This window comes from Podarcis raffonei, chromosome 3 (assembly GCF_027172205.1).
Source record: "Podarcis raffonei isolate rPodRaf1 chromosome 3, rPodRaf1.pri, whole genome shotgun sequence".
In the NCBI taxonomy this organism is placed as follows: Eukaryota; Metazoa; Chordata; class Lepidosauria; order Squamata; family Lacertidae; genus Podarcis; species Podarcis raffonei.
The window spans coordinates 1,966,435-1,994,410 of record NC_070604.1 but is presented as its reverse complement, the minus strand read 5'-3'; the positions used below and the strand labels follow the sequence as shown (position 1 = coordinate 1,994,410).

The 27,976-nt window shown below is 42.1% G+C and overlaps 1 protein-coding gene across 11 annotated transcripts in view; it reads left to right on the top strand.

Moving 5' to 3' along the window:
* The window catches only part of RUNX2 (RUNX family transcription factor 2), a 223,478-nt gene that overhangs the window by 145,978 nt on the left and 49,524 nt on the right, over window positions 1-27,976 (top strand). For 3 of the 11 annotated variants that reach the window (XM_053380332.1, XM_053380328.1, XM_053380333.1), the window contains 2 exons: window positions 6,163-6,324; window positions 25,494-25,637. The exons of 2 other annotated variants lie outside the window; for them this stretch is intronic. In XM_053380332.1, coding sequence (XP_053236307.1) covers window positions 6,163-6,324; window positions 25,494-25,637 — 306 coding nt within the window. Of the gene's footprint in view, window positions 1-6,162; window positions 6,325-25,493; window positions 27,233-27,976 lie in introns of those variants that run through there. 6 more of the 11 variants (XM_053380337.1, XM_053380331.1, XM_053380336.1 and 3 more) reach the window with 4 other exon arrangements.

Genomic DNA, 27,976 nt, shown 5'->3' with positions numbered 1-27,976 from the left:
GCCATTACTCTCTTTATATTACACAGCTAAATAAATGCATGTCTTTGGCAAAGTAGACATCCAAGCGAAGTAGACATGCATGCAAAATGCAATGCCTGCAAAACTTGCTGTACAATGCTATTCTTTTAGAACCACTTCACACAGTACATTTATATCAGTTAATTGGCAGATATCTAGAGACGTAAGTTACATGGATCTCTCAGTCTATCTATAAACCTTGAGTGGTTCTGTTTGGTTCGATTCTAAACAGCTATATTGAACCTTAACATCTATACATCATCAGGGGCCTGGCCACACAGTCACAAACAGGTGTGTCCCATCTTCAGTGTTGCCGGCAACACTTCCATTCTTCAGGCACAACCCAGTACCATATTTATGCCCTAGAATTAATCTGTAGGGAACACACGGCTCCCAGATCATTTAGAGGGCCACAAGTTTCCATGCCCCGCAACAATGGTTTGAGGGATAGGGGAAAGAGTCTTGTTTGCTATTCACACACATATTTAAAATTTTTAGATAAATGTGTGCTCCAGATGGGAGAGAGCACAGATTCTAAAGAATACAAAGCAATTAAAAATGAAGATTTAACAAAATAGCTGAATAGGGTGGTGCTGACTTTTCTTTATGACTTTAAAAAAATAGGGTGGGGATGAACACTCCATTGCAGGAGGTCAGAAGTGGTCAGGGTTAGGAATTTTTCTGCTAATAAGAGACCATGCTATAAATCAAGACGTCCACAGTTCACATTTTGGCTCTGCCATGATTTCATTCAGAGGCCTTAGGCAAGATGCTCTCTGTCAGCTTCAGCCCCCAACACAAGCACCAACCTGCACTGTGTGCGTGTGTGTAATAATACTGACTTGCCTTACAACAGGGCTAGGGAACCTATGAGTCTTGCACTCCCCTCAGCCCCAACCATCACAGCCAATAGTCAGGGGTGCTGGGCTGGTGGCTCAGAGGTTCCTCATTCCTGCCTAAGAGGGTTGTTGTAAGGACTGCAGCTAGATACGGCATGTGAAGCACTTTGTATGTTTGAAATAGTAGTGTGGTAGGAAAAAATGTAATGAGCTATTCCATTGGGGAAAGCTTCTCACTGCTTCCCAGCTAGTTGGAAATTTGGTCTCCCCCCCCCCCCCCCCGCAGCAACCTGTCACATGGAGCACATGCCCCCTTTTGCTGCCCCCCCAAATCCATTCCTGGTGCACAGATGACACATATCATACTGAAAACAGATTTGACCCGTAATTTATGCTGGATGTCCCAATGAAGAATGAATGAAGAAGTCCACTATCTGAAGCCTTACATTGGAAATCATCAGATATTTCCCTTGTCTGTGAAGAATCAAGTGTGCAGCAAGGTACCAGTCAGGAGACGGTAGCATCCATCTGTTGTCAGAAGGGCTATGATGGCTGTCTGTTAACTGCCATGACTGCAGCCGCCAGGGGACAGGGCACAGAAGCTACGTCTCTTTTGCTGAGGCTTGTTCCTGGACACCTTGCAAGGCTGATGCACACACTGGGCTGACATGCTGCTTGAGGTGAGGTCGGCTCCACTTTGTCATTCTCTCATTCACACTCATTCTCCATGAATAAACTTGTTCCTGCTCCCAGGGCACATGCCCCAGCCTTCGGAGAACAAAAGGTTCCCCTTAGAAAAATAGGTGTCCGTACTCACCATGAAGTGGTTGCAGTGAGTGCCACACTTTTTAACAACAACAAAAAGAGGGGTCAGTACTGCGTACACTTGAGCACCCCGGAGGGGGGGCTTCTCCTTCCTGGTTCTTTGGGAGAACATCAACTTCTGTACCTCTTTCTGCCACATGCATTCACACAGAAACATCAGCACTCCTGTGTTGCATTGAGAGAGAGTTATCTAACACTGTCTCTTCTTTAGTGTTCCAACACAGCCAACACAGTCCAGTCACTCACACAGAAAACAAAGTGGAAAATGTAGTAAGATCCCTCCCTAGTGACCAGAGTTAACCAATCCCACGAGAGTCACTGGGGAACATTCCAGAATTAAATGCACAGCAATGCATTTAAGCATTCCCAATTTAAGTAAAATAAATCACTATACTTAACATCCTGCGGTGCAATTTAGATTCCTATATGGTCTTTATTTGGCTTGAAGTCATAATGAGAATACACAGTTTGGACCTCAGTGTCTTGTGGGTCCCTAAAATCCCTTTAAATGCTTGTTGCGGCCCATTGCTAATTTGTCAGCTTGCTTTCGTTGCCCAGAATAATTCTCTGCCAAATCAGAGGAACATCTGTTAAAAAATAATGTAAAATTATTTACATTTCTCTAGATAGTTTGTTGTGTTATTGTTGTGCTGTAAAATAACATGCAGTTAAGAGTAAATATAATGCCAGTCCCTACGCGCTTGAAGAAGTTCACTGCATTTAGAAAGCACCCGTTTGACTTTGGAGTGGTGTTTTTTCTTGGTCAAGCATTTATATGAGATAGCCCTACTGTAAATTAAATCCTAACAAAATTAAAATGGAAGGCTTCCCTGCCTCCTTCATATATCTGATATACAGTTATTTTTTGCTTTGGGACGTATCAGAGTTCCAGACATCTCTTCAAACAAATCATGTCTTAACAGGGGGAGGGGGGAATGGCAGAAACATCAAGGTTTTTCTATACAGAAGGGGAGAAAGAGGATTTTGTTATAATTAGATGAATTTCCTGACAAGGGTTTGTTTCTTCTGCCATCTAGTTATCATATTACTATTTTACAAAACAGGGGCTGGAAATCTCTGTTCAAAGATACAGTTAAGCCAGAATTGGTTTGCTGCTTTACAAAGAGTAGAAAGTACAAGTATCTAGACTGATACGTGTTTACTATGCCCATAAGACTCCAGAGGCACAGATGTCAGAAAGCAATTTCTCTTAAAGTAGGATATAGAATCATAGAATCATAGAGTTGGAAGAGACCACAAGGGCCATCGAGTCCAACCCCCTGCCAAGCAGGAAACACCATCAGAGCACTCCTGACATATGGTTGTCAAGCCTCTGCTTAAAGAAGGAGACTCCACCACACTCCTTGGCAGCAAATTCCACTGTCAAACAGCTCTTACTGTCAGGAAGTTCTTCCTAATGTTGAGGTGGAATCTTCTTTCTTGTAGTTTGGATCCATTGCTCTGTGTCCGCTTCTCTGGAGCAGCAGAAAACAACCTTTCTCCCTCCTCTATGTGACATCCTTTTATATATTTGAACATGGCTATCATATCACCCCTTAGCCTCCTCTTCTCCAGGCTAAACATGCCCAGCTCCCTTAGCCGTTCCTCATAAGGCATCGTTTCCAGGCCTTTGACCATTTTGGTTGCCCTCCTCTGGACACGTTCCAGTTTGTCAGTGTCCTTCTTGAACTGTGGTGCCCAGAACTGGACACAGTACTCCAGGTGAGGTCTGACCAGACCAGAATACAGTGGCACTATTACTTCCCTTGATCTAGATGCTATACTCCTATTGATGCAGCCCAGAATTGCATTGGCTTTTTTAGCTGCTGCGTCACACTGTTGGCTCATGTCAAGTTTGTGGTCAACCAAGACTCCTAGATCCTTTTCACATGTAGTGCTCTCAAGCCAGGTGTCACCCATCTTGTATTTGTGCCTCTCATTTTTTTTGCCCAAGTGCAATACTTTACATTTCTCCCTGTTAAAATTCATCTTGTTTGTTTTGGCCCAGTTCTCTAATCTGTCAAGGTCGTTTTGAAGTGTGATCCTGTCCTCTGGGGTGTTAGCCACCCCTCCCAGTTTGGTGTCATCTGCAAATTTGATCAGGATGCCCTTGAGTCCATCATCCAAGTCGTTGATAAAGATGTTGAATAAGACCGGGCCCAAGGCAGAACCCTGTGGCACCCCACTAGTCACTCTTCTGATATATTTTTGATTTGTAAGCAATATAAAGTAAACAACATAAATGTTGAAGAGGAAATCCTGTTTTCATCAGTAAATCACTAGATAACATTGCAAAAGAACCTGTTTGCCAACTTCATTGTATTCTTCCTTCTCTTACCCACTGCAACCCAGATAAATATATATCTATGTAGAAAATACATATTAAGAATCATTCAGTTCAAAGCAGGGCATTTAATGGGTGGTGCTGTGGTCTAAACCACTGAGCCTCTTGGGCTTGCCAATCAGAAGGTTGGTGGTTTGAATCTGCATGACGAGGTGAGCTCCTGTGGCTCTGTCCCAGCTCCTGTCAACCTAGCAGTTTGAAAGTGTGCCAGTGCAAGTAGATAAATCGGTACCGCTCCGGCGGGAAGGTAAACGGCGTTTCCGTGTGCTCTGGTTTTTGTCATGGTGTCCCATTGTGCCAGAAGCAGTTTAGTCATGATGGCCACATGACCTGTGACATGAGCACCACAACCCCAGTCACTTTTGACTGGACTTAACCGTCCAGGGGTCCTTTACCTTTACCTTTATTTAGTGGGTATTGCCAGGGGGAGTCCCCTTTGGAGTTCTTAGTGGAAACCAGGGTGGTGTATATCAGCCTTATGCTGAGTTATAGGTAATGGAGCGTACATCCAGAAATGACTTTCCCCCCTGTCAAATAACTAGAGGAATTAATGGCACATTCTTATCTGAATGACTTTTGTGGCAGATCCCCTTCTTTGCTTGCACGAGGTCCCAGACTCAGTTCCCAGTATCTCGGGGGGGGGGGGGGCTGCACAGACCCTTGTCTGAATCCCTGGAGAAGTCCCACCAGGCAGCCTTTATAGGCACGACTGAGTGAGAAACTCTGTGGAAAGACTTCCGGCCACGTGGGAAGGCCTTTCGTTTTATGTTGATAACTTCCCCACCATCTTCCACCCCCAAAGGAAATAACTCAAGATAATATTGATACTAACAGAGCTTTCAGCTAGCAGCAGAAGAGCAAAATAAAATGTGGCTGGTTAAATTGTAATAGTGCCCGCAGTCTGTGTATATACTGTATATGTGCATGATGGAGAACTTGCTTAGCCTTGTGTTTTACTTAATTTTTCACAGTTCCTTAAACTGCTTGAAGAGGCAAGCCACATTTTTAGTGGAAAGACAATTTGCTGTGGTAGAAACTTCAAATCTGTTTATGTTTGGGCATATTATTATATGATTTTTTAAAGAAAATATTTGATCAATAACAATACGTAGCAAAAAACATTGTACATCAAACATCCTTGCTTCTCATACAAAATTTGAATTAGCAGCAATATAAGTTAAAGTATGCTTTTGCATGATCTAGAATGTTTTTTGCTTTTATCTTATTTTGTCACATGATCCAGCTTTTGGATGGAGCATTCATTTCCAAAACATTGCTACTAGTTTGATTTTGCATTGTAGCTTTCCCCAGGAATCCTGGCTGAAGATAGGTTTCCAAGAAGTTAGATATTTTCCCCAGAGGGTTGTCTTAAGTGGGAGTGGGAAGCCTAGACTTTTGCCTCTCTTATCTCCACACCTGTAGTTCTTCTAATATAAATTATTCTGCCGAGATATGAGTTAGTTCTTTTGGATAAAAGTGTTCTTCCATTTGGAGACCTACAGTATCCATGTTGCGAGTAAACTCTGTCAGAAGATTCAAGATATCAAACACTTCTGGAACAGTGACTGAACCTAACTCTGAAATCTCTTCTCTCAGCTTCTCTGTGGTCCTGAAGATGTTCACATCAGTTTTCCCAGTAATCAGCAATTTTCTCCACAATTACTTGCACTTTCCATCATCTCCTTGCACATCCTTTCTCAATAATGGAAATCTTGGCTAAATGAACACCCCTATGGAACATCCTTATTCTCTCACCCAGATCTGATCTAGGAGAGGTTAGCACCCCTGCTGAAGCCATTGCTTTGACAATCCAATTCCAATGTCTTCAGTCGCAATTGTATACATACTCACCTGGGAGTACGTTTAATTGAACACAGGGGGACGTACTCAGGGTAGGCATGTATAGGATCCCACTGTTGCTTTCATTCCTTGGAAGACTCACTAATTCTGCCGCTTCCAAACAGCATTAGATAGGCCATGGAGACATTAAGAAAACACAACCCAAATGTTTGGAGTTTTTACTTGCTCATTCTCATTCTTTGTGAGAAAACGGTGCTTAGGCTTTCTAATTTCACCAGCTGCTCCTCTTGACAAGTCTTTCATTTTAAATTATTTTCTCTTTTGTTTTGTTTTTAGACCCCAGACAAGCACAGTCATCCCCTCCATGGTCCTATGACCAGTCTTACCCTTCCTACTTGAGCCAGATGACTTCACCCTCCATTCATTCCACAACCCCCCTGTCCTCCTCAAGAGGCACGGGGCTTCCAGCCATCACCGATGTGCCCAGGCGGCTCTCAGGTAAAGACCATGTTTGAACTCCACTAGTTATCTCAGGTAGAAGCAGGGAAGGCTAAGGCTGCTTAAAAGGGACATACCTATTGCAGTGTTTTTGCTCTCATTTGTAGGTTAGCAAAAACTGTTGGGGTTGCTGTATGAGCTCCCCCCATTAAAAACAACAACCTGTCTTCCTTTGGCCTTGTGGTTTGAATGTCTGATGATCCCTTGAAGGTGCAATATCTCATGGCTCTGCTTCACACTGTATTCAGCTGGGGTTTCTTTGCCCTGTGTGGGTTACGTAAACAACTTTACGTTTTCTTTCTTTTTGATGAAAGCCTTGCTTCACTCCCATAAATTAGTTCGTTTATTACAGCCAAAAGTCTCCATAACTGGAATAGCTCACATTCATTCCTCTAAAGGCAATAGTTTGAGAAAGCTGCTTAGCTTAGTCATTGTGTCCTTCAGATCCATATCAGCACCTGCATTATTTAGGGGTAGAATGCAGTTATAGAATGGATTAGACAAATTGTCTCATGAAAAAGGAAGCAAAATATTTGTGGAAATACACAACACAGTCCTGTACATGCTTCCTGAGAAGTAAATTACATTGAGTTCAGCGGGGTTATTACTCCCAGGTAAGTCAGTATCGAATTGTAATGTAAATACAATTGACCTGCGAGGAGTGAATTTACAGGGAACGAGGCAGAGGGCCTTCTCGGTGGTGGTGTCCACCCTGTGGAATGCCCTCCCATCAGATGTCAAGGAGATATACAACTATACAACTTTACAAAGACATCTGAAGGCAGCCCTGTATCAGGAAGTTTTTAGTGCCGAGTGTTTTGCTGTGCGTTTATTATGTTGGAAGCCGCCCAGAGTGACTGGGGTGGAGTGCTATTATTATTATGAGTAGTAGTGGTAGTAGTAGTAGTAGTAGTTTATGCACTCTGTGATCCATCTCTAGGTAAAACAGTCTTCATGCTGTATTGTAATGCAACATACCATGGCATATCGTCATCTACTGTATTTTATCATATGTGGTGAACCTAAACAAAGGGTGGCGATCCTGCTACCTGCTACCCTGAAGCTCTAAAGAGACAGTTGTGGAAACAGAGTTGTAGCCCATCTGCCTGAACTATGTGTAACATAAGGGGAACACTATGATTCATTATTAAGGTGTGCAGAATGTAGACTGTCCTTATCCCTACATCAAGTTGGCAAGGCTCAGTGATTGTCTCCCACACTCTCGTCTCATACACCTGTTTGACTCCCAGCCAGCTATGTGAACACCTAGCTTGTTTTTCCCTTCTCTAAAAAGCTCAATGCTATAAAAAAATGTTAACTTCACTTCACTGAATCTCTGACAGGCTGAACGCCAGCCAAGATACCTATACAATTTGATTAGCTTGATTTCTTTCATTTCTTTTATCTTAGGGGTGGATAATCCCCCCCACGCAAAAAACAGCCCATCCTTTTCATCTTAGCTATTTAGTGTTCCATCAAACATTAGGATACATGTCCAAATTAGACAGATTTGAATTCATGACTTCTGGAAACACCAGCCAGCCATTTCTGTCTTCTAATTGTGAAACTTGTTTTTGTTTGAACTGAGCCCCAAATGCTTGGTTTTAGCTTTCAACCGTATTCATTTAGTTCATGTCTCCTGGTAGCCTGTATCGGGTTGGGCTGTCAAATCAGTTATTTTTGCAGCATTGCCACTGGCAATACCTGCGGGGTACGGCTTGGCTGGGGCCGCAGCAGCTGTGGGAGCTTCTTGCCCTGCAGCCCTGGCTTGTCAGGATGCATTCAGACCTGAGTGCCTAAAATGCGGAAGAGCCAGAGTGCTTAGAAGTCCTCCCCTCAAAGCAGAGCAAGCCAGAAGCAAGCCAGCTCTCTCCCTTGTCCGACCCATACCTTTCGGGGGGAACGTTGATTCTTCTGTGTGGGTCTCTTCACCATATATTTTCCCCCTTTCCAAAAGAAGGGGGGGATGAATGCGGAGCTCACAAAGCAGGGTTGTGAGTTTCATGGAGCAGGGAGCATCACAGACCTACACCAAAAGCAAGTCAGGATTGACTTTTTAAAAACAGAGAACAGGTATTTGTAAAATCTGAAATGATACAAATTCCAGAGTAGATAAACAGAGTTCGCAAAGGGGGGGGGGGTGGCGGACGGGTGAGGAAAGCATAGTATTTGAGCCCACTTCCATCTTTTTTTACTGCCAGCTTTATTATTTAAAAGTGCCTAATATGCAAGAGGGGATGCAAAATCAGGAGACAAAATGAGAGAGAAGCTGGAGGAAAAGAGGGAACTATAAGTGAAGTGCAAGAAGAAAGATGGCATTCTGGTAATTTCTTAAAGTGGAACAAAGATGAGGCCAGCTTAATATTTTAAAAATAGGAATTTCCACATATAAGAAGCCATAAGAAAAAAAGCATAGAGATGAGAAAAACCCTCACAAAGTTTAATAAGAATATTAATGGTTGTTGGACACTGGGGATCAAAAGGAGAACAGAGAGAAAGCAACCAATATAAATAAGGAACAAGGCCAGGAAGAAGCAGCCATTCAGATGTTGCACAGGTAGGTTTTCACATTTATTAACTTACTGTGGAAACACTTGTGTCATTTGTGGTTTGTACTGCTAACATTGGCGCCATCTCTGGGGACTCCGGGGCGCCAAGGCACCACTAAACGTTCACTGTTGGTGCCCGGCCGGGCGACTCAACACATCACATGTATGACACATCACATGCTGCGCCCCCAGGTGATGTCACATGTGCAACGGGCATGACGTCACACATGCTCACTGGGCAGCCCCAATGTGGGATGGAACCCGTCGCGCCTGCCTGCTAATGTCAACTTCTGACATTTAACACTGTGGTGAGGGGAAAGCACCAGGACTAGTAAATCCTGTTCCACTATGGCAGTGTTAGAAGAGGCTCTAAGACTTGTTCAGATTTACTCCTATTCCTGATAGTGATTACAATATTTATTGGGAAACTTAGGTATATTTATAACAATATTGGGTTGCTGTTTTTAAATTCGTTTCAAATAAAACAAGAGCTTGGGCTATTCTCCCTATTAAATATCATGATCGCTTCCCACCACAGCTCTCATGCATCCTCTTTCACTCCAGATGCCTGGGGACATGCCAAGAAGCTTCCAATGTGTGAAGCAGCTCTTCTTGGGGTCTCATTCTGCCACTGTGTTGGCCACCTGCCTTGGTGCTCAGCAACTTCATATTCAGTCCCAATTGTTGAACTACCGTATTTTTCGCTCTATAACACGCACCTGACCATAACACGCACGTAGTTTTTAGAGGAGGAAAGTCCATAGGCATGCAACCCGTAGGCATTCCCTCCATAACACGCACAGACATTTCCCCTTACTTTTTAGGAGGAAAAAAGTGAGTGTTATGGTGCAAAAAATACGGTAACCTGCTCTACCTACTCATCCAGTAGCTTGTGTTATTTGCTTGATCCCTGTCCTTCATTCTCTGTCATTTTCCATCAGTAGAAGCACTTCAGAGCTATACTGGGAAGGGAAAAGAAACTCTCTTATATGCAGACTCTTGCAGAATCCTGGCCTACATTGCTTCTGTTAGCATGGTCCCTCTCAGGTGGGTGCCATTGCCATTCTAAGGGAACCAGAGGGGTGCTCATGGTGAGCACCTCTTTGTCTAGAAAAATAGCACTGTGTATGCATAACAGAAAACAATGTGCTGCTGGTTTAGTGAAAACTAAAAGGTTCATTCAGAGCTATAGTAACCTGGATAGCCATAGTGTTGCAACATAAGATAGATCAATTCTATTTTGTTGAACTGTGAAGCTCCAGAATAAAGCAAGAATCATTAAAATGATACATCTGGCAACCACAGTGTGTGTATATATAGTTTGGAAAAATGTTATGGTGTTTGTGTGCTCGTATGTGAACAAACTATGAACTTACAGATGCATGTGAACAATTAGAGTCCTTGTACATTTGTCAGGGAGGAAGTATAGGAAAGCTAATGGAATCCAGTCCAGTAAAAGCTAAAGTAAAGGGGAGAATTTTGGCCCCAGTGAAATAAAGAAAAGTTCTGGAGTTGATTTCAGTGGAGCCAGAATGTCACCCAAAGTTTGCCCTTAGTAGTCAGTAATGTACAAGTTGGTCACAGCTTGGCTGTTAAATGTGACTGAATTTTAATTGTTGTTTAATCCTTCCTATTTTGGACCAGTAAAAACCAGTGTTAAACTGTACATGTTTGAAGAGTTTTTTTTTATAAAAAAGATAGGTGATGAGAATATACCTGAGCTTGTCACGTTTTAACATTAACTTACCAAACTTCAAGGATTTTTATTAATATTTCAATTGACCTTTTATCTGGGGATTTTCAACCATATTTATGTTATGATTACACAATACACTTTTCAAAAAAAAATAGGCTCCCGTAGTTTTTTTAATCTCTCATGACATCACTAGTGCATTGTAATTGAGGTGACTGGCAAATCAATACGGGATGGCTGTGAAAGCAAATGCAAAGAAGACTATAAAGCACTTTGGAAAGTAAAAATAGTGTTAATATGATAGGAAGGAACTTGTTGAAAACCAACGGGACTAGTCAGCAGGATTTTATCAGATTGCTGTTTGAATCATATCATTTGGCAGGTTAGAATGCATATTTAAAATGAGCAGTTTATATATTTCAGAAGTATAAAAAGGGGGCTTATCCACACTTAATTTTTGCTCTGCTCTTTCCAGGCATAAGTCTGTGTTTAAAAGCTCTGTGTCCAGGATACGCCCCCCCCCCCGGAACTCCCCCCCCCCCGCTCTTTAGTGCTCAAATGTCAATTTGGGTTTCCCGCAGATTGATGTTTGCTCCAGTTGAGCTTTAATGAGCAGGTTTTCATGGGGAAAGCTCCCAAGATAAAAAAGGGCGCTTGAACATGGAGTTTTAAATTGTGAACTGTGCCTGGAAGGAGTGGAGGAAAAGTAAGTGTGGCCAAGAATGGCTCTGGACATCTTTCCACTTGCTTTGCATTCGGATGGCCTTCTGTCATGGATGCTTGAGTTGAGTTTCCTGCATAGCAGGGGTTGGACTAGATGACCTCCAGGATTCCTTCCAGTTCTTCAATTCTATGATTCTAAGATTGCTCTCTAGCCTCAGTAATTGTGGTCATGGTTTTTGGATAGATTTAGCCTCATTCTAACAACCAGATTCAAGCCCCAAAATGGACAACGTTGTTGTTGTTGTTGACGATGACTATTTTAATATTATGCTACAATCACTTCCATCTGTAAAAAATACTTTCGACGAAGAGGAGGGAAACCAGAAAAAATCTGTGACAGAAAAAGACGAGAGAACTCATATGCTCTTAGCAGTTTACGTTTAAAAACTATTAGCGGAAGAAAATAAACTGCTGAAACTTTCTTAAATGGAATATATTTGTTGCTAGTACAGGAAATAGCACACTATAATCAATGTGTGAGTGCACAGATATGTTTTATCTGAGCTTTTTTGGGCAATGTGTTTTATATTTAGGGCACATATCAGGATTTGCATCTGTTTTCAGAACTTGCTGCTAACAGTTAGTAATGATGCCAAAATATACTTGAGTTCCAGCTTGAGACCAAATGATACTGCCTTTTTTGTTATTCCTAATTTAAGGTCTGATATTAATTAGGGACATTTTCCATAAGCACCATATCCCTTTTCTGAAGTGCTCATTAAAATTATATTAACTTAAACTGGAATAATGCCTTGCAGCCTGAACTGCTTTTGTAATGATTTATTTCTAACTGGCCTTTTTGGCTTTTGTGTAAACAATATGCTAATTCTTAATGGGGGACAACAAAATGTCTTATTCCAGACATCGAAAAGGAACACATCATACCACCCTAGTTTCAAAAACTAAATTTAACCGGTTGTTCAACATGGGAGGCTACAATGTTGGAGCTCTGAACACGGTAGATATGTTCCATTTTTGTATCTAGGAGGAACAGTAAAGTGGACAGAATATTTGAGAAGCCTTTTTATATACAGTGGTACCTTGGTTCTCAAACGCCTTGGTTCACAAACAACTTGGAACCCAAACACTGCAAACCCAGAACTAAGTGTTCCGGTTTGCGAACTTTTTTTGAAAGTCGAACATGCTCCGTTTTGAGTGTTACGCTTCCAATTTGAGTGCCACACTTTCGTTTGGAGTGTTATGCTGAGGTCTGTCTGTTTTTGCTATTTATTTTGCGCTTTTGTGGCTCTCTCTTTTTGGTGTGTGACTGTGTGGAACCCAGTTCAGCTACTGGCTGACTGTGTGACTGCAGTACATTGTTTATTGCTTTCATTTTATGTATCAATGGTCTCGTTAGATAGGAAAATTCATGTTAAATTGCTGTTTTGGGGGTTGTTTTTAAAAGTCTGGAATGGATTAATCCATTTTGTATTACTTGCTATGGGAAAGCGCGCCTTGGTTTTGGAACGCTTTGGTTTTGGAACGCTTTGGTTTTGGAACGGACTTCCGTAATGGATTAAGTTTGAGATCCAAGGTACCACTGTATTTAAAAAGTCTGATAAAGTAATGAAATAAAAAAGTAATAAAGTAGAACTGAGAAGCTCTCTTTTTCAACTAGAGTTCTTTAGTCACATAAAACTCAGATCGAGATTAAACCTAACAAAAAGTTAATTGTAATTATCAGGTATTAAAGGGCCATCTCACCTTCAGCAGGCAGACTTAAGACTTGCACCCTTATTCATTTATTTATTACTCCACATTTTAGGCATATGAAATAATTTGTTCATCAATAAACATGAGTCGCTTGAAAAATTCTGTACAAAATTTAGATTCTTAAAGTTCACCTCTGAGTTTTGATGGCAATTATTCTCAGACTAGTCTCTTGAGTGCACAATTATTTGCGGTGAGGTAGTTTGCAGTATGGCATCTCTTGCCTCCCTCCTCCCTCCTCCCTCCTCCCCCACTAACACCCCCCCCCACAACAGGCCCCAGAGATGGAGAAGAGAGAGAAAAAACAATTATGAGGCATATGAGGATTATGCAGCAGTAAATAGTTCCTCTTTTTGTGAAGAAGAAGAAGCAGAGAGCCAAGCAATGCAAGAGAAATGATTTCTGGGCTTGCTAGAGCGCAACCTCCTCCTGCCTTTCTCTTCATTCTCTTTCCCTTTTATCCACCCTCTGGTTGCCTTCCATGCCCCTTGCTCCTTTCCCCCTCCCTCCTCTGCTCTGCTTTCCTCACTCTCTTCCCTCAGCTCATTTCCTTTCTTCCTCCACCTCCTTCTCCTTCCATCCATTTCCGGAATTGTCCCCTTCACTCCAACCTTCCTTTTTATCTTTACACTATTCCTTTTCTGCCTACATCATTTGCCCCTTTCCCCCTTTCTCCTTCATCATTCACTTTCCCCATCTTACATCCATCTCAGCTTTCCAACCATCCTCCCTTTCTTCTCCTTTGTGTTCACACTCTTCCTCTCCTCCTCCAGATGGTGATACTGTAATAGTGTTTTCTCTCCCCCCCCCAATCTAATGACAAACCTAGACAGCATCTTAAAAAGCAGAGACATCACCTTGCCAACAAAGGTCCGTATAGTTCAAGCTATGGTTTTCCCAGTAGTGATGTATGGAAGTGAGAGCTGGACCATAAAGAAGGCTGATCGCCAAAGAATGGATGCTTTTGAATTATGGTGCTGGAGGAGACTCTTGAGAGTCCCATGGACTGCAAGAAGATCAAACCTCTCCATTCTGAAGGAAATCAGCCCTGAGTGCTCACTGGAAGGACAGATCCTGAAGCTGAGGCTCCAAGACTTTGGCCACCTCATGAGAAGAGAAGACTCCCTGGAAAAGACCCTGATGTTGGGAAAGATGGAGGGCACAAGGAGACGGGGACGACAGAGGACGAGATGGTTGGATAGTGTTCTCAAAGCTACCAGCATGAGTTTGACTAAACTGAGGGGGGCAGTGGAAGACAGGAGTGCCTGGCGTGCTCTGGTCCAGGGGGTCACGAAGAGGCGGACAGGACTAAACGACTAAACAACAACAACAACCTTGCCCCTATTCAAGTCTATGGAAAGGATTTTAAAGTTCCGTGTCAGAGGGAGGCGCCTACACACATCTGTCTGTCTGTCTGTGGTGGAATCTACACACATAGAAAAAAAACACTGTGAAAATGCTTTTTAAAAGAAAGCTTTGAAAAATACATTGAATTTTGCATAGCTCACTGTCGCCACCTAGTGCCACATTTGTATATTGCACTTTACAACACATTGAAAGTGTTTTAATTGCAGCTGTATAGCTGAGTCCCCTCCCTCTCTCTGTGTGTGTTTCTGTGTTTCCCTTTGTTTTTGTCTTTCTCTGTCTTTTTCCTCCCTCACACGCAGGAAGACAGCATCAGAATGATAATCTGTCCACATACACACAACCCTCCCCATAAAACGAAAAGAAAAGGGGCTTGGTTTGGAGGGGATAATTTGTCATTTTTCTGCAGCATGCCCAAACTGAAAAGGGGGGAAGTTCACAGGATTCTTTTTGTATGTGAAATGTATTTCCTCTGATGTATATGGAAGAGATGCTTGTTCTCTTTCCTTGTCTGTTTGTCCTTTTTATTCAGATTGTATTTTCTTCAGGCATCGGGTATGTGTTGGGTTTAAACTCCTCCTCTGGCTGTTTTGCAAAGTCCTTGCTTCTGATCGTCTCAGCAAGCAGCTACAAGGAAAAGGAAACAGGGAAACATGGCTGAAGGAAAGCCTGGCAAAAACAGCTTTCCAACGCCTGTTCCCCTTTGGCCTCTTCACATGGTCCAGCAGTGCTGTGGTCATTCAGTGAGCACACAGGGGGCAGTATCATGGTAATGGTTCTGCACGCACACACACCTTTGCACATCTGTAATGTGCCTGCATGCACATGCTTGTACAGGCGTAGGGACAAGAAGGAATCCTGCCTTTGCATCCTACCGTGAACATATATTACAGACATGCAGTGCAGATGTCCTGTGCGGGGCCAGAATATGATTAACAGTATCATAGTTTTGGGAGGAAGGGCTGGATATAAATTTAATAATAAATAAATAAATATGCACTGTGGCTTGGGATCTCCTGATAGTTAACTGTGTATAAATGGAAATAATAAACAAATAAGAGAAGTCTATTTTATTTCATTGCATGAAAAACAGTCATTGCCATTTCTGTACTGGTTTCCAGCATTATAAATTATACTGTGGTATTTGCTAGTGAAATCAAATACCATCCGATCCCCACAAACGGGAATATAGTTTCCATTCCATCCACTTCCTTTTTTTGTATGTGGAAAATAAAGAAATTTCCTTGCTGCTTAGAAACTCGATCAAAACATTTTTAAAAGCTAAGGAAGATAGTCTCTGAAACTGTATCTACTGCAGGATTGCCAACATGCAGAGAGTCCTGCATTCTTTAGAAAACTAATCTTTTGTAGGATTTCTGATTGCCTGGAGAATCGTCTACATCTGTAGGCCCAACGCAGACATGCCGAAGCCCAGGGGTGCAGGACTGGGTGCCTCAGCGGAACACATGAAAAGGGCTTAGGAGAAAAGAGGAGGTGTACTTTGTTTATAGGAACCCTTGTTATCTTTGGCTGCTGGGTATTTTTTTGTTCCGCAAGTGTATTCTCCTTTGAGCTAAGGGCCATTTCTCCATTGGTTCCCAGTAAAAGCCCCTTTCCCACCTGTGCCCTTGTAGACTCATAGGTTCGGAGGCATGGGAGTTGAGTGTTACAGCACTTTTGGGTGTGTGAATTGAGTTCTGCTGTAGTTTATATATGCTCGGTGCTTTGCCATGATTGGTTGCTGTGCTAGATTGAATTCTAGCCAATATGGCTGGCTAATGTAGGGAGGGCTATTGTCATGGGCTGACATTTTAAAAAAGATATTTTCTGTGTGCGTTGTCTGGCTGCTGTCCTTCAATCATAGCTGTCAATGTTTCCATTTTTTTTAAGGGAAATTCCCTTATTCCAAATAGGATTCCTCGCAAGAAAAGGGAAAAGTTGACAGCTATGCCTTCAATATTAGATAAAACCATGACTGACCTGGCTGCTCCTCTGCTCCTTCCCCGACACAACCCATTTTCTGTCCATTTTAGCCCCTGGCTTCATAACTGCATTGCATAAATGTACGGCTTTATGGCACGACAGTGTCTGGGTTGCTGTACAAGCACAATATTGCACTGAGCTGCATTACTTCAGCACCTTCAACATGACACTGACCCCCTGATGTCTGCTAGTAATGGCTCGGCTGTGGCTTTGCTCATTACACATACCGTATGGAGACAGAGAAAGTGCAAGTGATTTATGCTTCTACTCTTCTTGTGCTGCCTATATAACGTCTGAAGTACAAAACTTGTGTGAATGGTAATCTGTAGCTGCCAGAGGGAGGGGGAGCCCCTCCAATGTCAGATGACATTTACACAAACAGAACTAAAGACGCTTTTGAACTAAGTAAATAATAATAATAATAATAATAATAATAATAATAATAATAGTCACAAAATAAATGTTGGGCATGAAGAAGGTAAGTTTTGTATCTCATGTATTCAACACAGTTTCCACACACAGTCACGTATTCACTGCACCAGAAACAAATGTGCAATTAAGGTGGGATGGTGGACTGCAGATGGAGATAACAACTAAATACCAGCTGTATATTTATTGTTTCTGTATAGAACTCTGAGGATGACAATACCTCTCTCCCCCCCCCCCATCCCAAATCACCTTTTATGTTAAAATCTGCAGTTGGAGGAACAGGAGCTACTATTTAAGCTTTGCAGTCTTCTGCATAGCTCTTGTCTCCAAAAGCATTTACTTTCATTTACCTTGATACAGAATGAGATTTGGGAGACATCATAATATGCAGAAGAAAAAGTGGAATATTAAGGTACTGAAGGACGAATGGATGGATGGGGCGAAGACTGGGGCAGAAGTCTTCACTAATACACTCTGTCGTATTAGGACCTCAGGTGACTCCTTCACCTGCTGCTTCAGGACAAAGGCCCATCTGGTCCAGCGCCCTGTTCTCACACGGGCCAGCCAGATGCTTGTGTGAATCCTGGACGCAGGCGGCGGTCGTAGCCCCCTTCTTCTACTCCCTTCTTCTGCAGTTTCCAGCAAGTGGCATCCAGAGAGGCGCACTGCCTCTCATAGTGGACATAGGGCACATAGAGCTCAGCCCCATGGATGTTTCCCCCAAGGTTGCCTTTTGTTTCTCCCAAGACTGCAGTCTGAAGTTGGAAGAGGCAACTTAACTCTTTCTTGTTTTTTTTTAAAAAAATATTGTTGAAACTGTCCCTTCTGGGGGGAAATATAATCCCTGCTATGCCTCTGCTTCTGGAAGGAAGGAAGGAAGGAAGGAAGGAAGGAAGGAAGGAAGGAAGGAAGGAAGGAAGGAAGGGGGGGTTTGGGTTTGAGCCTGGGGTCTCCTGGCCAAAGCAGGCTATGGCACTGAGAGATGCCTTCCAGCCATCTCAAAGCAGTGTGCTGGATATTATCCGGTTTGCAATCTCTGGCTTTAATGTGTCACAACTGCAACAGACAGGCTGAAGGAAGGTGTACCATCTGAAGGGAGTTTTTGTAAGCTTCACATGACCATCAATTAATATTTTAATGTGCAATTTGGAAAATGATTCTGGCCACACATGTTGAATAAAGAGTTTTTTCCTGCCTCTTAACCTACACCCACGCAGCACATATTCCTTCTCCATAGATCTCTGAGAGGGGGTGGCTGAGGGGGGAGTTAATTAAAACACCACAGGCAGCTGTTGTGACATTAATGGCTCCCCCTGATTTATGATAAGAATACTGAATATTCATGCTGCTTTTTTTAGAACAGAAAAGCAGTTATTTATTTATTTATTTATGGCTCCAGTAGTTTGGTAGCCCCAAGTCGTGTGTGTATTTAATGGAACTGAAATAAGTGCTGTGAGGGTGGATTTCTATCTTTCCTCTGCCACCCTTTGGCTAATCTGAGGCACACCACCACATCTGAAGCTACTTGGCTCCTTATGGATTTCATGGAAACGGATTCTAGGAAAGTGTTTCCATATGTGTGTTCCCAATATATCCCGGCTCCTTCTAAATGGGAGTACAAACTCGTGCAGAGGCTGGAAATGGCTTCAGGATGTGACAGAGAAGTCACATGGCCCTCATGCGCTGTGGGTGGCCTTTTGTGTTGGCTTGTGTCCTACAGTAGATTCAGTTTCAAAGAGTATCTTCCTTCCCTTTGCTTAAAAGTTTTTAATAAAGCCCTTAAACAGCAAGGAGGTTTCTTTCTTTTCCAAAAAAAGGGGGGAAGTGGGTGGAGGGAGTAGAAGTGTATTATTTGAATGGTATTCTAAAGGAATAGTTTATTCTCCAGTTTGTGGAGACGGGATAGTATTTGATTGCACTGGCAAAAATTACAAGTACAATTTATAACACTGGAAAGCAGGGCAGAAATTGGCAGGACTGTGTGTGTTTTCTTCTAAAATAAAACGAAGTATCCTTCCAGTCCCCAGGGCAGGACAGCCTCCCCGTTATTCTTAACATTTTGCATGAGTACACGATGTCTGCAGCTCTGAGGAATAAGCTCATAGGCAAAATATGTTTCCAAACTGCCTTCTAAATCCTAATGTAATTCTGACAAAAATATTATTCAAGAAACTTCTTGCATGTTTCCCTTAGTATTCATATCTCCCAACAAAAAGTAAAAAAAAAACTGTCAAAATTGAACTAAAATTGATCCTATTGCCAGTGCACTGCAAGTAATTGTACTTTCCCCAGCAGAGTCTAAAGAGTAGAAATATAAAAGCCCCCCCCCCCGACCAATAGCTGAGAGCAGCTGGAGGAGGAGGAGGAGGGGGCTGAGGGGGAAGAAAGTGCTGTGCGTGGAGGGAGACCCTCTCCTCATCCTCTGGAGCCCCTGCGGCACCTGGAGCTGGGAGGGACAAGGGGGGCTGAATGGGATGCAGCCGGGGGGAGGACCGTCCACCTGGGCCTATATGTAAAAAGCAGGTCTAGAGGGAGAGGCAAGGATGGCGTCGGCCTTTTCCAGGATCTCTTTTCGCTGTGAGACTTTTGTGGCTGAGCTGAGATTTTATTTGGACCCTGGGAGGCTGAGAGGGAAGGTGTGTCGGAAGGGAAATGAATGGGCCTTGATTTATATATAGTGGTAACTTTGTTTTAGTGTAACTTTTCTATATGTGACTATATTTTTGTAATATTTCTGTAAGTTGTCTGTTGTGGCTTCAGTTTTTTTGTATACTGCTTAGAGATATCTTTAATATAATAAGCAGTACAGAAATTAAATTGGGCTTGCCAAATTTACTGTGGTGGGACTATTTCCTCCGCTTACTGGCCCAAGGCAGGGTACATGTACTTAGGGAGAAGTGGTGCTGTGGTCTAAACCACTGAGCCTCTTGGGCTTGCCTGTCAGAAGGCCGGCAGTTCAAATCCGCATGATGGAATGAGCTCCCATTGCTCTGTCCCAGCTCCTGCCAACCTAGTAGTTTGAAAGCACACCAGTGCAAGTAGATAAACAGGTAGGATAAACAGGAAGGTAAACATTATTTCCTTGTGCTCTGGTTTCCGTCATGGTGTCCCGTTGCACTAGAAGCGGTTTAGTCCTGCTGGCCACATGACCCAGAAAGCCATCTGTGGGCAAACGCCGGCTCCCCCGGCCTGAAAGCGAGATGAACCCCATAGTCTGCTTTGACTGGACTTAACCGTCCAGGGGGCCTTTACTTTTTTAGAAATTAAATAATCAAACACTTTTTTATTTTGCTTCCAATACCATATAAATTTACACACATAAGTGGTGAATACCCAATAAGATAACGTATGTTGTTGAGTTCTAGTAAAATTAGGTTATCCTTCACTACTTTTTTGTACCAAAAACATGTTATGCACCTAAGGCCTCTGGGGTGGTCTCCATATCGAGATTAAAATAAAAATGGATCTTCAAGCTCATCAGAAGTCTGGAATCATATTACCGATGCCTATTATATTTCTTTCCCTGGTCCTGAAGTATTACATTGATGGGCATAAGCTGAACAAGAACAGTTTGGTGATGCAAGTTTAAAGTCCTACCACTTCAGAGGCTGGAATGTTTTCTCTCTCTTTCCCCTGTCCTGTCCCAGAGTGTTTTGCTACTGGTTGAGGGTAAACGTGGCTCGGCAGTCAGCTCTGGAGTAACTCTCAGTAATTTCACAAAAGTGGGAACTGCAACAAAATATTGCAGCGTGCCCTCGCAATCTAAAAAGGGTGCTGCTGTTCAGGGTCTCATGCTCTCTCCTTTTCTAGGTTACTCCATTTTATTTTCTCACCCAGTTTTTTAGCTTTTTCAAATGATTTTCAACATTCATGGCAACTCCTCATTAGGCTGTTTTTGTGCGAGTTTGCCCACAGGTGTAACACACACAGTTCTGGGAAACTGCCTTTCTCATTTATCTAGGTTTTTTGAGTTCACCTCCTGCTTTTCTTTCCTCTTGAGTGTCTAGGTCTTAAAGATTTACAGTGCACCTAAAACGAATCAGCTCCCTCCCCAACCAATTAATAATGTACCATTTTTTCAGAATGTCAGAGAAACTGCAAAAGATTAACTTTTATTATTATTACATGGGCAAAACCTGGTATAAGAAACCATCAAGAAAAGGTGTGAGGGCTTATTTATCCCATTAACAAAAAATAAGACAAATCTTGGCTATAGTGGTTGAAAGTTTTAAGATTGTCTTGTGATCTCCTTAAAGGGTGACCTCTGTGTGTTATTCTCAGGAGTTAATCTGTACATAGCATATTACTGTTGGGAATCAACTGAAAATTATGGGCCAACATGGCAAAAATAAGTAAGTATTTGTGTAAACAAATGGCTTTACAAATGAAAGCAGACCATAATGCTTTCTGCAGCCTCCCACCCCTATTAAGTTCAGTGAGGCTTAGACTCAGGTAGGTGTGCACTGGATTGCAGCCTCAGTTTTTTCTCACTAATTGCTCACCAGCTCAGTGATTAAATGCAGACTAGTACTGGCTGCTTGGTGGATATGGAAAACTGAGGTGGGGGGGCATTGCAAATTACTGTATTTTCTCAGTAGAAAGGAAGCCCATTTATTTCAAATGAGTTGCTTCCAAGTAAAATATACCTGCTGGGATGCAGGTGACACTGTGGTCGAAACCACCAAGCCCCTTGGGCTTGCTGATTGCAAGGTCAGCATTTTGAATCCGTGCAATGAGGTGAGCTCCTATTGCTTTGTCCCAGCTCCTGTCAACTTACCAGTGCAAGTAGATAAATAGGTACCACTGCGGCAGGAAGGTAAATAGGATTTCTGTGCACTCGGGCTTCTGTCATGGTGTTCCATTGCTCCAGAAGTGGTTTAGTCCTGCTGGCCACATGACCCGGAAAGCTAGCTGTGGACAAACGTCGGCTCCCTCAGCCTGAAAGCAGAGATGAGCACTGCACCCCATAGTCAAAATCGGCTGGAATTAATAGTCCAGGGGTCCTTTACCTTTTTACCATACCAAAGCTAGCCAACTGTGTTTTATGCTATAAAGACAGCACACTTGGGGAGTGAATAAAATAATGTGGAGATGGATAAAAGTACTTAAACAAATATACCCCAGTTCCCTTCTGAGTCCCAGGTGGGGTGGTCAGCACTCCTTATCCTGATGGCTTAGCAGCTGTGGTTACGTGTCTTCTGCAACAGCAGCTTCTTCATATCTTCCTCCAGTAAGCCTTATAATGCTGCCTCCGTGTTTTGCTTTCTAACTTATATAGACTCCTCCTTCATGCAAAACATATGCTCTACCTATGAGCTATAGTTACAGCATAATTTCAACAGACGCAGAAAAGAGAAAATTGTGATTCTTGTTCTGCTTACCTTATTAATTTAACAGTAATGTAAGCAGAAATGGATCACTATTAATCTTTTCACTAACTTTAAATTTCCCAATAAATATTACTTCCTTTTCATAGTATGAAGGAGGAAGCAATGTGCTTTGCTTCTAAAATAACAACTTTGTTTCTGGGTGGTATTGCCTCTGGCAGAGATGAAGGGGAAAGTCCCTTCCCAGAGAGGGTTTGCCACAGAAGGGATAGAGGAGAGATTAGGACCAGCTACAAGGAGGAAAAACCTAGAATCTTACATCAATTTCAGAACAAGTTGTTTCAAGTCATGGTCAGGCTCTGCATTTTCAGATTCAGACTGGATGGTGCCCATTTTCTTATGCCTAAATGCACTGTAGCTAATGACACGACTACGTATATTTTCCATTTTGCCTGTTGAAGTCCTACTTCTTGCCTGCTAAAAGGTTAAGTGCCTTAAAGTATTTGCTGGGCCAAACCAGAATGTCCAGGACGTTATAGAACCAAGCAGCAGCAAACCACCTACAGTAGCTTAGAAGTCAAAGGAGGCGGGACACTTTTCATGTGTGTCACTGGGATCAGCATTTGAGACTCTCCTTTCCTGTCTCATGTGGATCCTGGTGATGTGAAAGAGAATATGGAGAGATATCATTACACATTGAAAGCAGTGTAGGTTTTACATTTGGATTGGCATTTAAAGTCTGATGGCAAAGTTATTTCAGCAGGCATCAGAGTATTATTTATTTATTACTATTTATATTTAATTATTGTCCCACGATATAGTTCTCTATGTATCCTCTGCTGCCACTCTCAGGGCAATATCTCTTGGTAATGATCTCATGCCACTGTGAAGCAAGGCCGTTGGGAAGAACAGTCACAAAACCCTCAGGTTTTGGTGACTGTTTGCTGTTTGCTGAGGTGAACTGCTTGCTGTTTTCTGCATTAAACTAGATGTTTCTCCCACATTGCAAGTAGCCAGGTAGCAAAGATGGCTCAAATCTTCAAAAAGTGGGCAGTACTCTGCTATGCCGCTCTTATTTTCCTTTCCCTTGCCTCTACCCACCTAACGCTCTTCCTTGCCTGTCCAACCATCCCTTCCAAACCCCTTCAATCAGATTGGAACTTCCGTCTTTCAGAGGATGTACCCTATTTCTGAACACCAGAATCTGCAAACGGAGAGGGCTGTTGCCCTTTTGTCCTGCTTGTCACACTCTTTTGGCCCCTCTTGGTAGTAGGATGTTGAATTACATGTATACAGGTGCAAGAAAGAAGTGGAATCAAAGCCACAAACACAAAAACCCTTATTTGACCACACATTTGCTGCCGCAACATGCATTTTGAAGAAAGAAAACGAGTGAGGCAGAATGACAAATGACCCACACAAGGCAAGAAGCAAGCATGGCGCAGAGCTGAGATTCTAGCCTCAAACCCTAATCCATTCCCCTTACATTAATTTATCCTCAATTTATCCTCCCAGATCTCAAACCAGTGTAATTTTCTATCCAGATTCTACCAAACTGATTCTCACTACTGTATATGGGTTCCATTTCCCCATCTGCATTCCTCACTTGAATGCCCCTGTAATTGATTAACCCTCAATACCCATTTCCCCCATCCCCTGAAGAAAACCACTTCTATACGGTCTGATCCTCTGTGTTCCTGCCTCCAGGTTTAAGGACCAGGCAAGAATTTAGACTGGGCAGCCACTAGATTAGTCTGCTAGCCTAGCCTGTCCTCACTACATAACTCCCCATGACAGCTCTACCTAACAAGCCATTCAAATGTTCCAGCTTCCACCACAGTGGCAGACAAGGAGTGAACCTTGAAAACGCTTTTCCCTCGATGGCACTAGTTTTGGATACCCCAGATTTTGCTGAGTGAGAAACCTACCACAGTTGGGATAGCAGTCAGTTAACCGATAAAATGATTGACTGAATGACTGCTTCTTGTTTGACCACAGTAAATTATTCCATGAAGCCAAGAATTATTGACATTGTCTTCTTTGACTAATTGAAAGTTCCACCTTCCTAGCTGCAAAGTTGGACACTTGTGCCTGAGATGGTCGATCAGACATATTGCATTGCCTTTTCATTTTGATGGTGGGAAAATAACCCTGAAGTATCCTGAAAAATACTTTTTTTTTTTTTACCAAGAGTTTAAAGATAGCCTATTTGAATTTATTTTTCTCTTAATCTTCTTCTAGCTTCTTGATATTGGTACTAGCCAGTGATTTTCTACACAATTTACCTATATTGATAGTTTTTCATGAAACACTTGCCCTGTTGCCCTTTCGGCCTTGTTTTTCTCCTATGGTGGGCTAGTACAGAAATAAAACTCTACCCCTCCACTGTGTGAGGGCCAATGATCTTATGTTCCTTCTCCCTACATTCTCCCTCCTGGATGGCTTTCCAGCCTTCACCCTCTTAAGCACAGTTCATTACCTTGTTGACTATGACTAAACCAAGGTGCTCCTCACTTCATAACGAGATTCGAACCTTGGTTTAAAATGCTAGATTACCGCAACCTGGTTGCTGTTAACCATAGTTAATGTTGATGGCACACATAATAGCAAACTACAATAAAGGAGAAAATCTGCATGAACGTGGAAAGAACGTGACTCTTTTCTGACCCTTTAACTATGGTTAAGGGATGAGAAACATCACATCTGCATATTATTTCAGTACATTGTATCACATAAAATGACCCATGGTGGTTTTTCACCAAATTTTAACCCTGTTAACGGCCTGTTAACGGCCGCTGACAGTTTCCTAACTAGAATCCATATCCATTGCACTTAACCTTCCATTTCAAAGGAGCCCAAAATTACTTTACTCATGCTCAGTTTCCATCACACAAAACTGTGTTTACCCTCTATAATAAATGTTAAGATATGAGGATGACATGGACTTGTACACCACAGTCTGTTTATAAAAATACTTTGGGGCAGTCCAGGTCTATAGTAGGGGAAGGCTGGGAGTGCCATGGGCAGCGGTAGGTACCAACTCAGTATTTGCAAGATTTCTCATGGATACCTGTTGAGGTTTGTGTGGATTTTGACCAGAAGTGTAGTGGATTCATTTGGAAGGAAATATTAAATATCTGTCCATGGAGAGCACCTCTATTTGGTCACAGCGGACTCTCACGCATGACCACAGATTGGAAATAAAAGGCACTAAGTCTTCCTTGTAGTGTTTCTATAGAATGATTTGCTATTCTTGTGGGGAACAAGAATAGAAATGGGTTTCTTTCTTTCTTTCTTTTAAAAAAGTTATATCATCACTTTTCAGAGGAAAAAAAAAGAAATTGGATATTTACAGCCTTCTTTCCCCCATGTCTTGTTATAATTTTTTAGGTGCTTCCGAGCTGGGCCCATTTTCAGATCCCAGGCAGTTTGCCAGCCTTTCATCCCTCACTGAGAGCCGCTTCTCCAACCCGCGAATGCACTATCCAGGCACCTTCACTTATGCGCCGCCAGTCACCTCAGGCATGTCATTGGGTATGTCATCCACAACTCATTACCACACCTACTTGCCACCACCTTACCCAGGCTCCTCCCAAAATCAAAGTGGACCATTCCAGACCAGCAGCACTCCCTATCTCTACTACGGCACATCGTCAGGATCATACCAGTTCCCCATGGTGCCAGGAGGAGATCGCTCCCCCTCCAGAATGCTGCCTCCCTGTACCACCTCCAACGGTGGCAGCGCACTCTTAAACCCTAACTTGCCTAACCAGAATGAGGGTGTGGAGGCTGATGGAAGCCACAGCAGTTCCCCAACAGTCTTGAATTCTAGTGGCAGAATGGATGAATCCGTTTGGAGGCCATACTGAAAGTTTATTGCACGGCCTAAAGTCAGTGAGCCAAAAAGAAAGAAAGAAAGAAAGTCAGCTAATTATAAAGTGCCTGTTTTTTTCCTTTTCCTTTGAATAGATTCTCTTGATATGTACAACTGTGTAGCTGGGATGTTATAACAGCTTAGTACATGCATACAACGTTAGAATGACCTTCCAGCATCATAGTTCCAATCAATGTAGATCAAAGCACATTTTACTGTCCTCTTGGAAACATTTGTCTGAGTTTTATATATTAAAAAATATTGACTCCAGTGCAGAAAGATGCCCATGTCTAGACTCTTGTAAAACATTTAAAAAAAATAATAATTAGTGAGTTATTTCGCCAAGAGGGAAGAAATGGACTCCTGCCAATTTTCAAGACAAAGCCCGTGCTTTTTTCTTTTTTGGAACAAACAAAAACAATTCAGGTACAGTTGCAACCATACAATATGCAGGGCCCCTATGCATGCACAGTGCTTATCACTACTTGTGTTTGTGCTCCTATTTATACCAAAATATCTTCTGATTACAGTAGCTCTTCAACCATATTATCAAAGCCTTGCAGCAGATGAAAGAACTCTTAAGATGCACGGCTTATTTTGTACTGAAAGAACAGCCGACAAAGTACCAAGGCAGCCTTGTTTACTTTGTGCTATTCATTTGTGTGCTTTTTTTTTTGGCCTTAGATCAGTTAACCAAAATATATATATATTGGGGGAGACCCCCTAAAATAAAATGAAATCTAATTTCTTATGCAAGAAGCAAAAGATAATGGAAATATATCTTACTCAAACCAAAACAGTTTAGGTAGTATGTGTGTCTGGCTATCTTGTTTTATTTTATTAAGTTATAAATATGTAAAAATTGAGGTTATTTGCAAAAAAATGAATTGTCATATAATTTTAAAGAAATATTTATAATTATTTAATGATATTTGATCCCTTTAAAGTTTTCTTAATGTAATGATACGATGACTTAGGTCTCTAAAAATGTTTGTTTTTTAAAAAATACTGACAGACTTTTAGCGGTACAAAATCTCAAGGCCTGAACTCTGAAAGGCAGTTCCAATATAAACCAGCTGCAATGTGATTTTTTTTATATAAAAAAAAATGCTTCCATCTCAAAGAAACTTTGATATAGGACATTGTTTTAATTTATGAAGGAAATACTGTTTTAAATGTTATTGGTTATTTGGTTGCCTTTTGCCTTTTTAATCTGTCAGAAATGAACTGGAAAGAGAAGCAGAATGAGTGAAAAGCATTTTGGATACATTTTTCTAATTGAAGTTTCTCAAAATTGAATGGGTGGGGACCAAAGTCCTATGCGCCGTGTGTGGTGCTCTCATGTGCAAGATCTTTGTCTCCACTCTCCCTGCTGCAGCCTCCCCCAAGGCTGGGGGTTGTTTTGTGAGGGCTGCTGCCAGATGTCTTACTCCTGTGCTCCATGCTTAGATCCCAGGCAACGCATTCTGGATAAAATCCCAAATGAAATGCCAGCAAAAGGAATGACCAATCTTATGGGTCTTATCTAGTATCAAATACTAGTTATGATGCATATACTGTATATCAATTGATATTTTAACCATCAGGTTACAAAAGAATAAGCACAAATGAACCACTGCAAAGCAGATCTAAATTCAGCAGGACCAGCTTGCATCAATATTTGATTGTTCAAACGTGAATATGGATAATGAAGGTCCTCTTAAGGCCATGTTCCCATTTACACCTGGCACTCATCATCCATCCATCCATCCACCCACCACTTCCAAACTCTTTTTTTGCCAGAATGACAAGCAGGATTAGCTACTTGACAAGTGCCTGAGATCCAACACCTTCTGAAGTGTTTGGAGAATTCTTATTTAAACTTCAGAGGACAGTAAGCTCATTGGGCACCTTAGACTTGATTCCAGAAACCGATTTATGCACATGCTTAATTGAAGCAGGATGTGGGACTGTGGATGAAGCAGAGCCATTTGCGGCTTGACTCCTTTAAAAGGAAGTG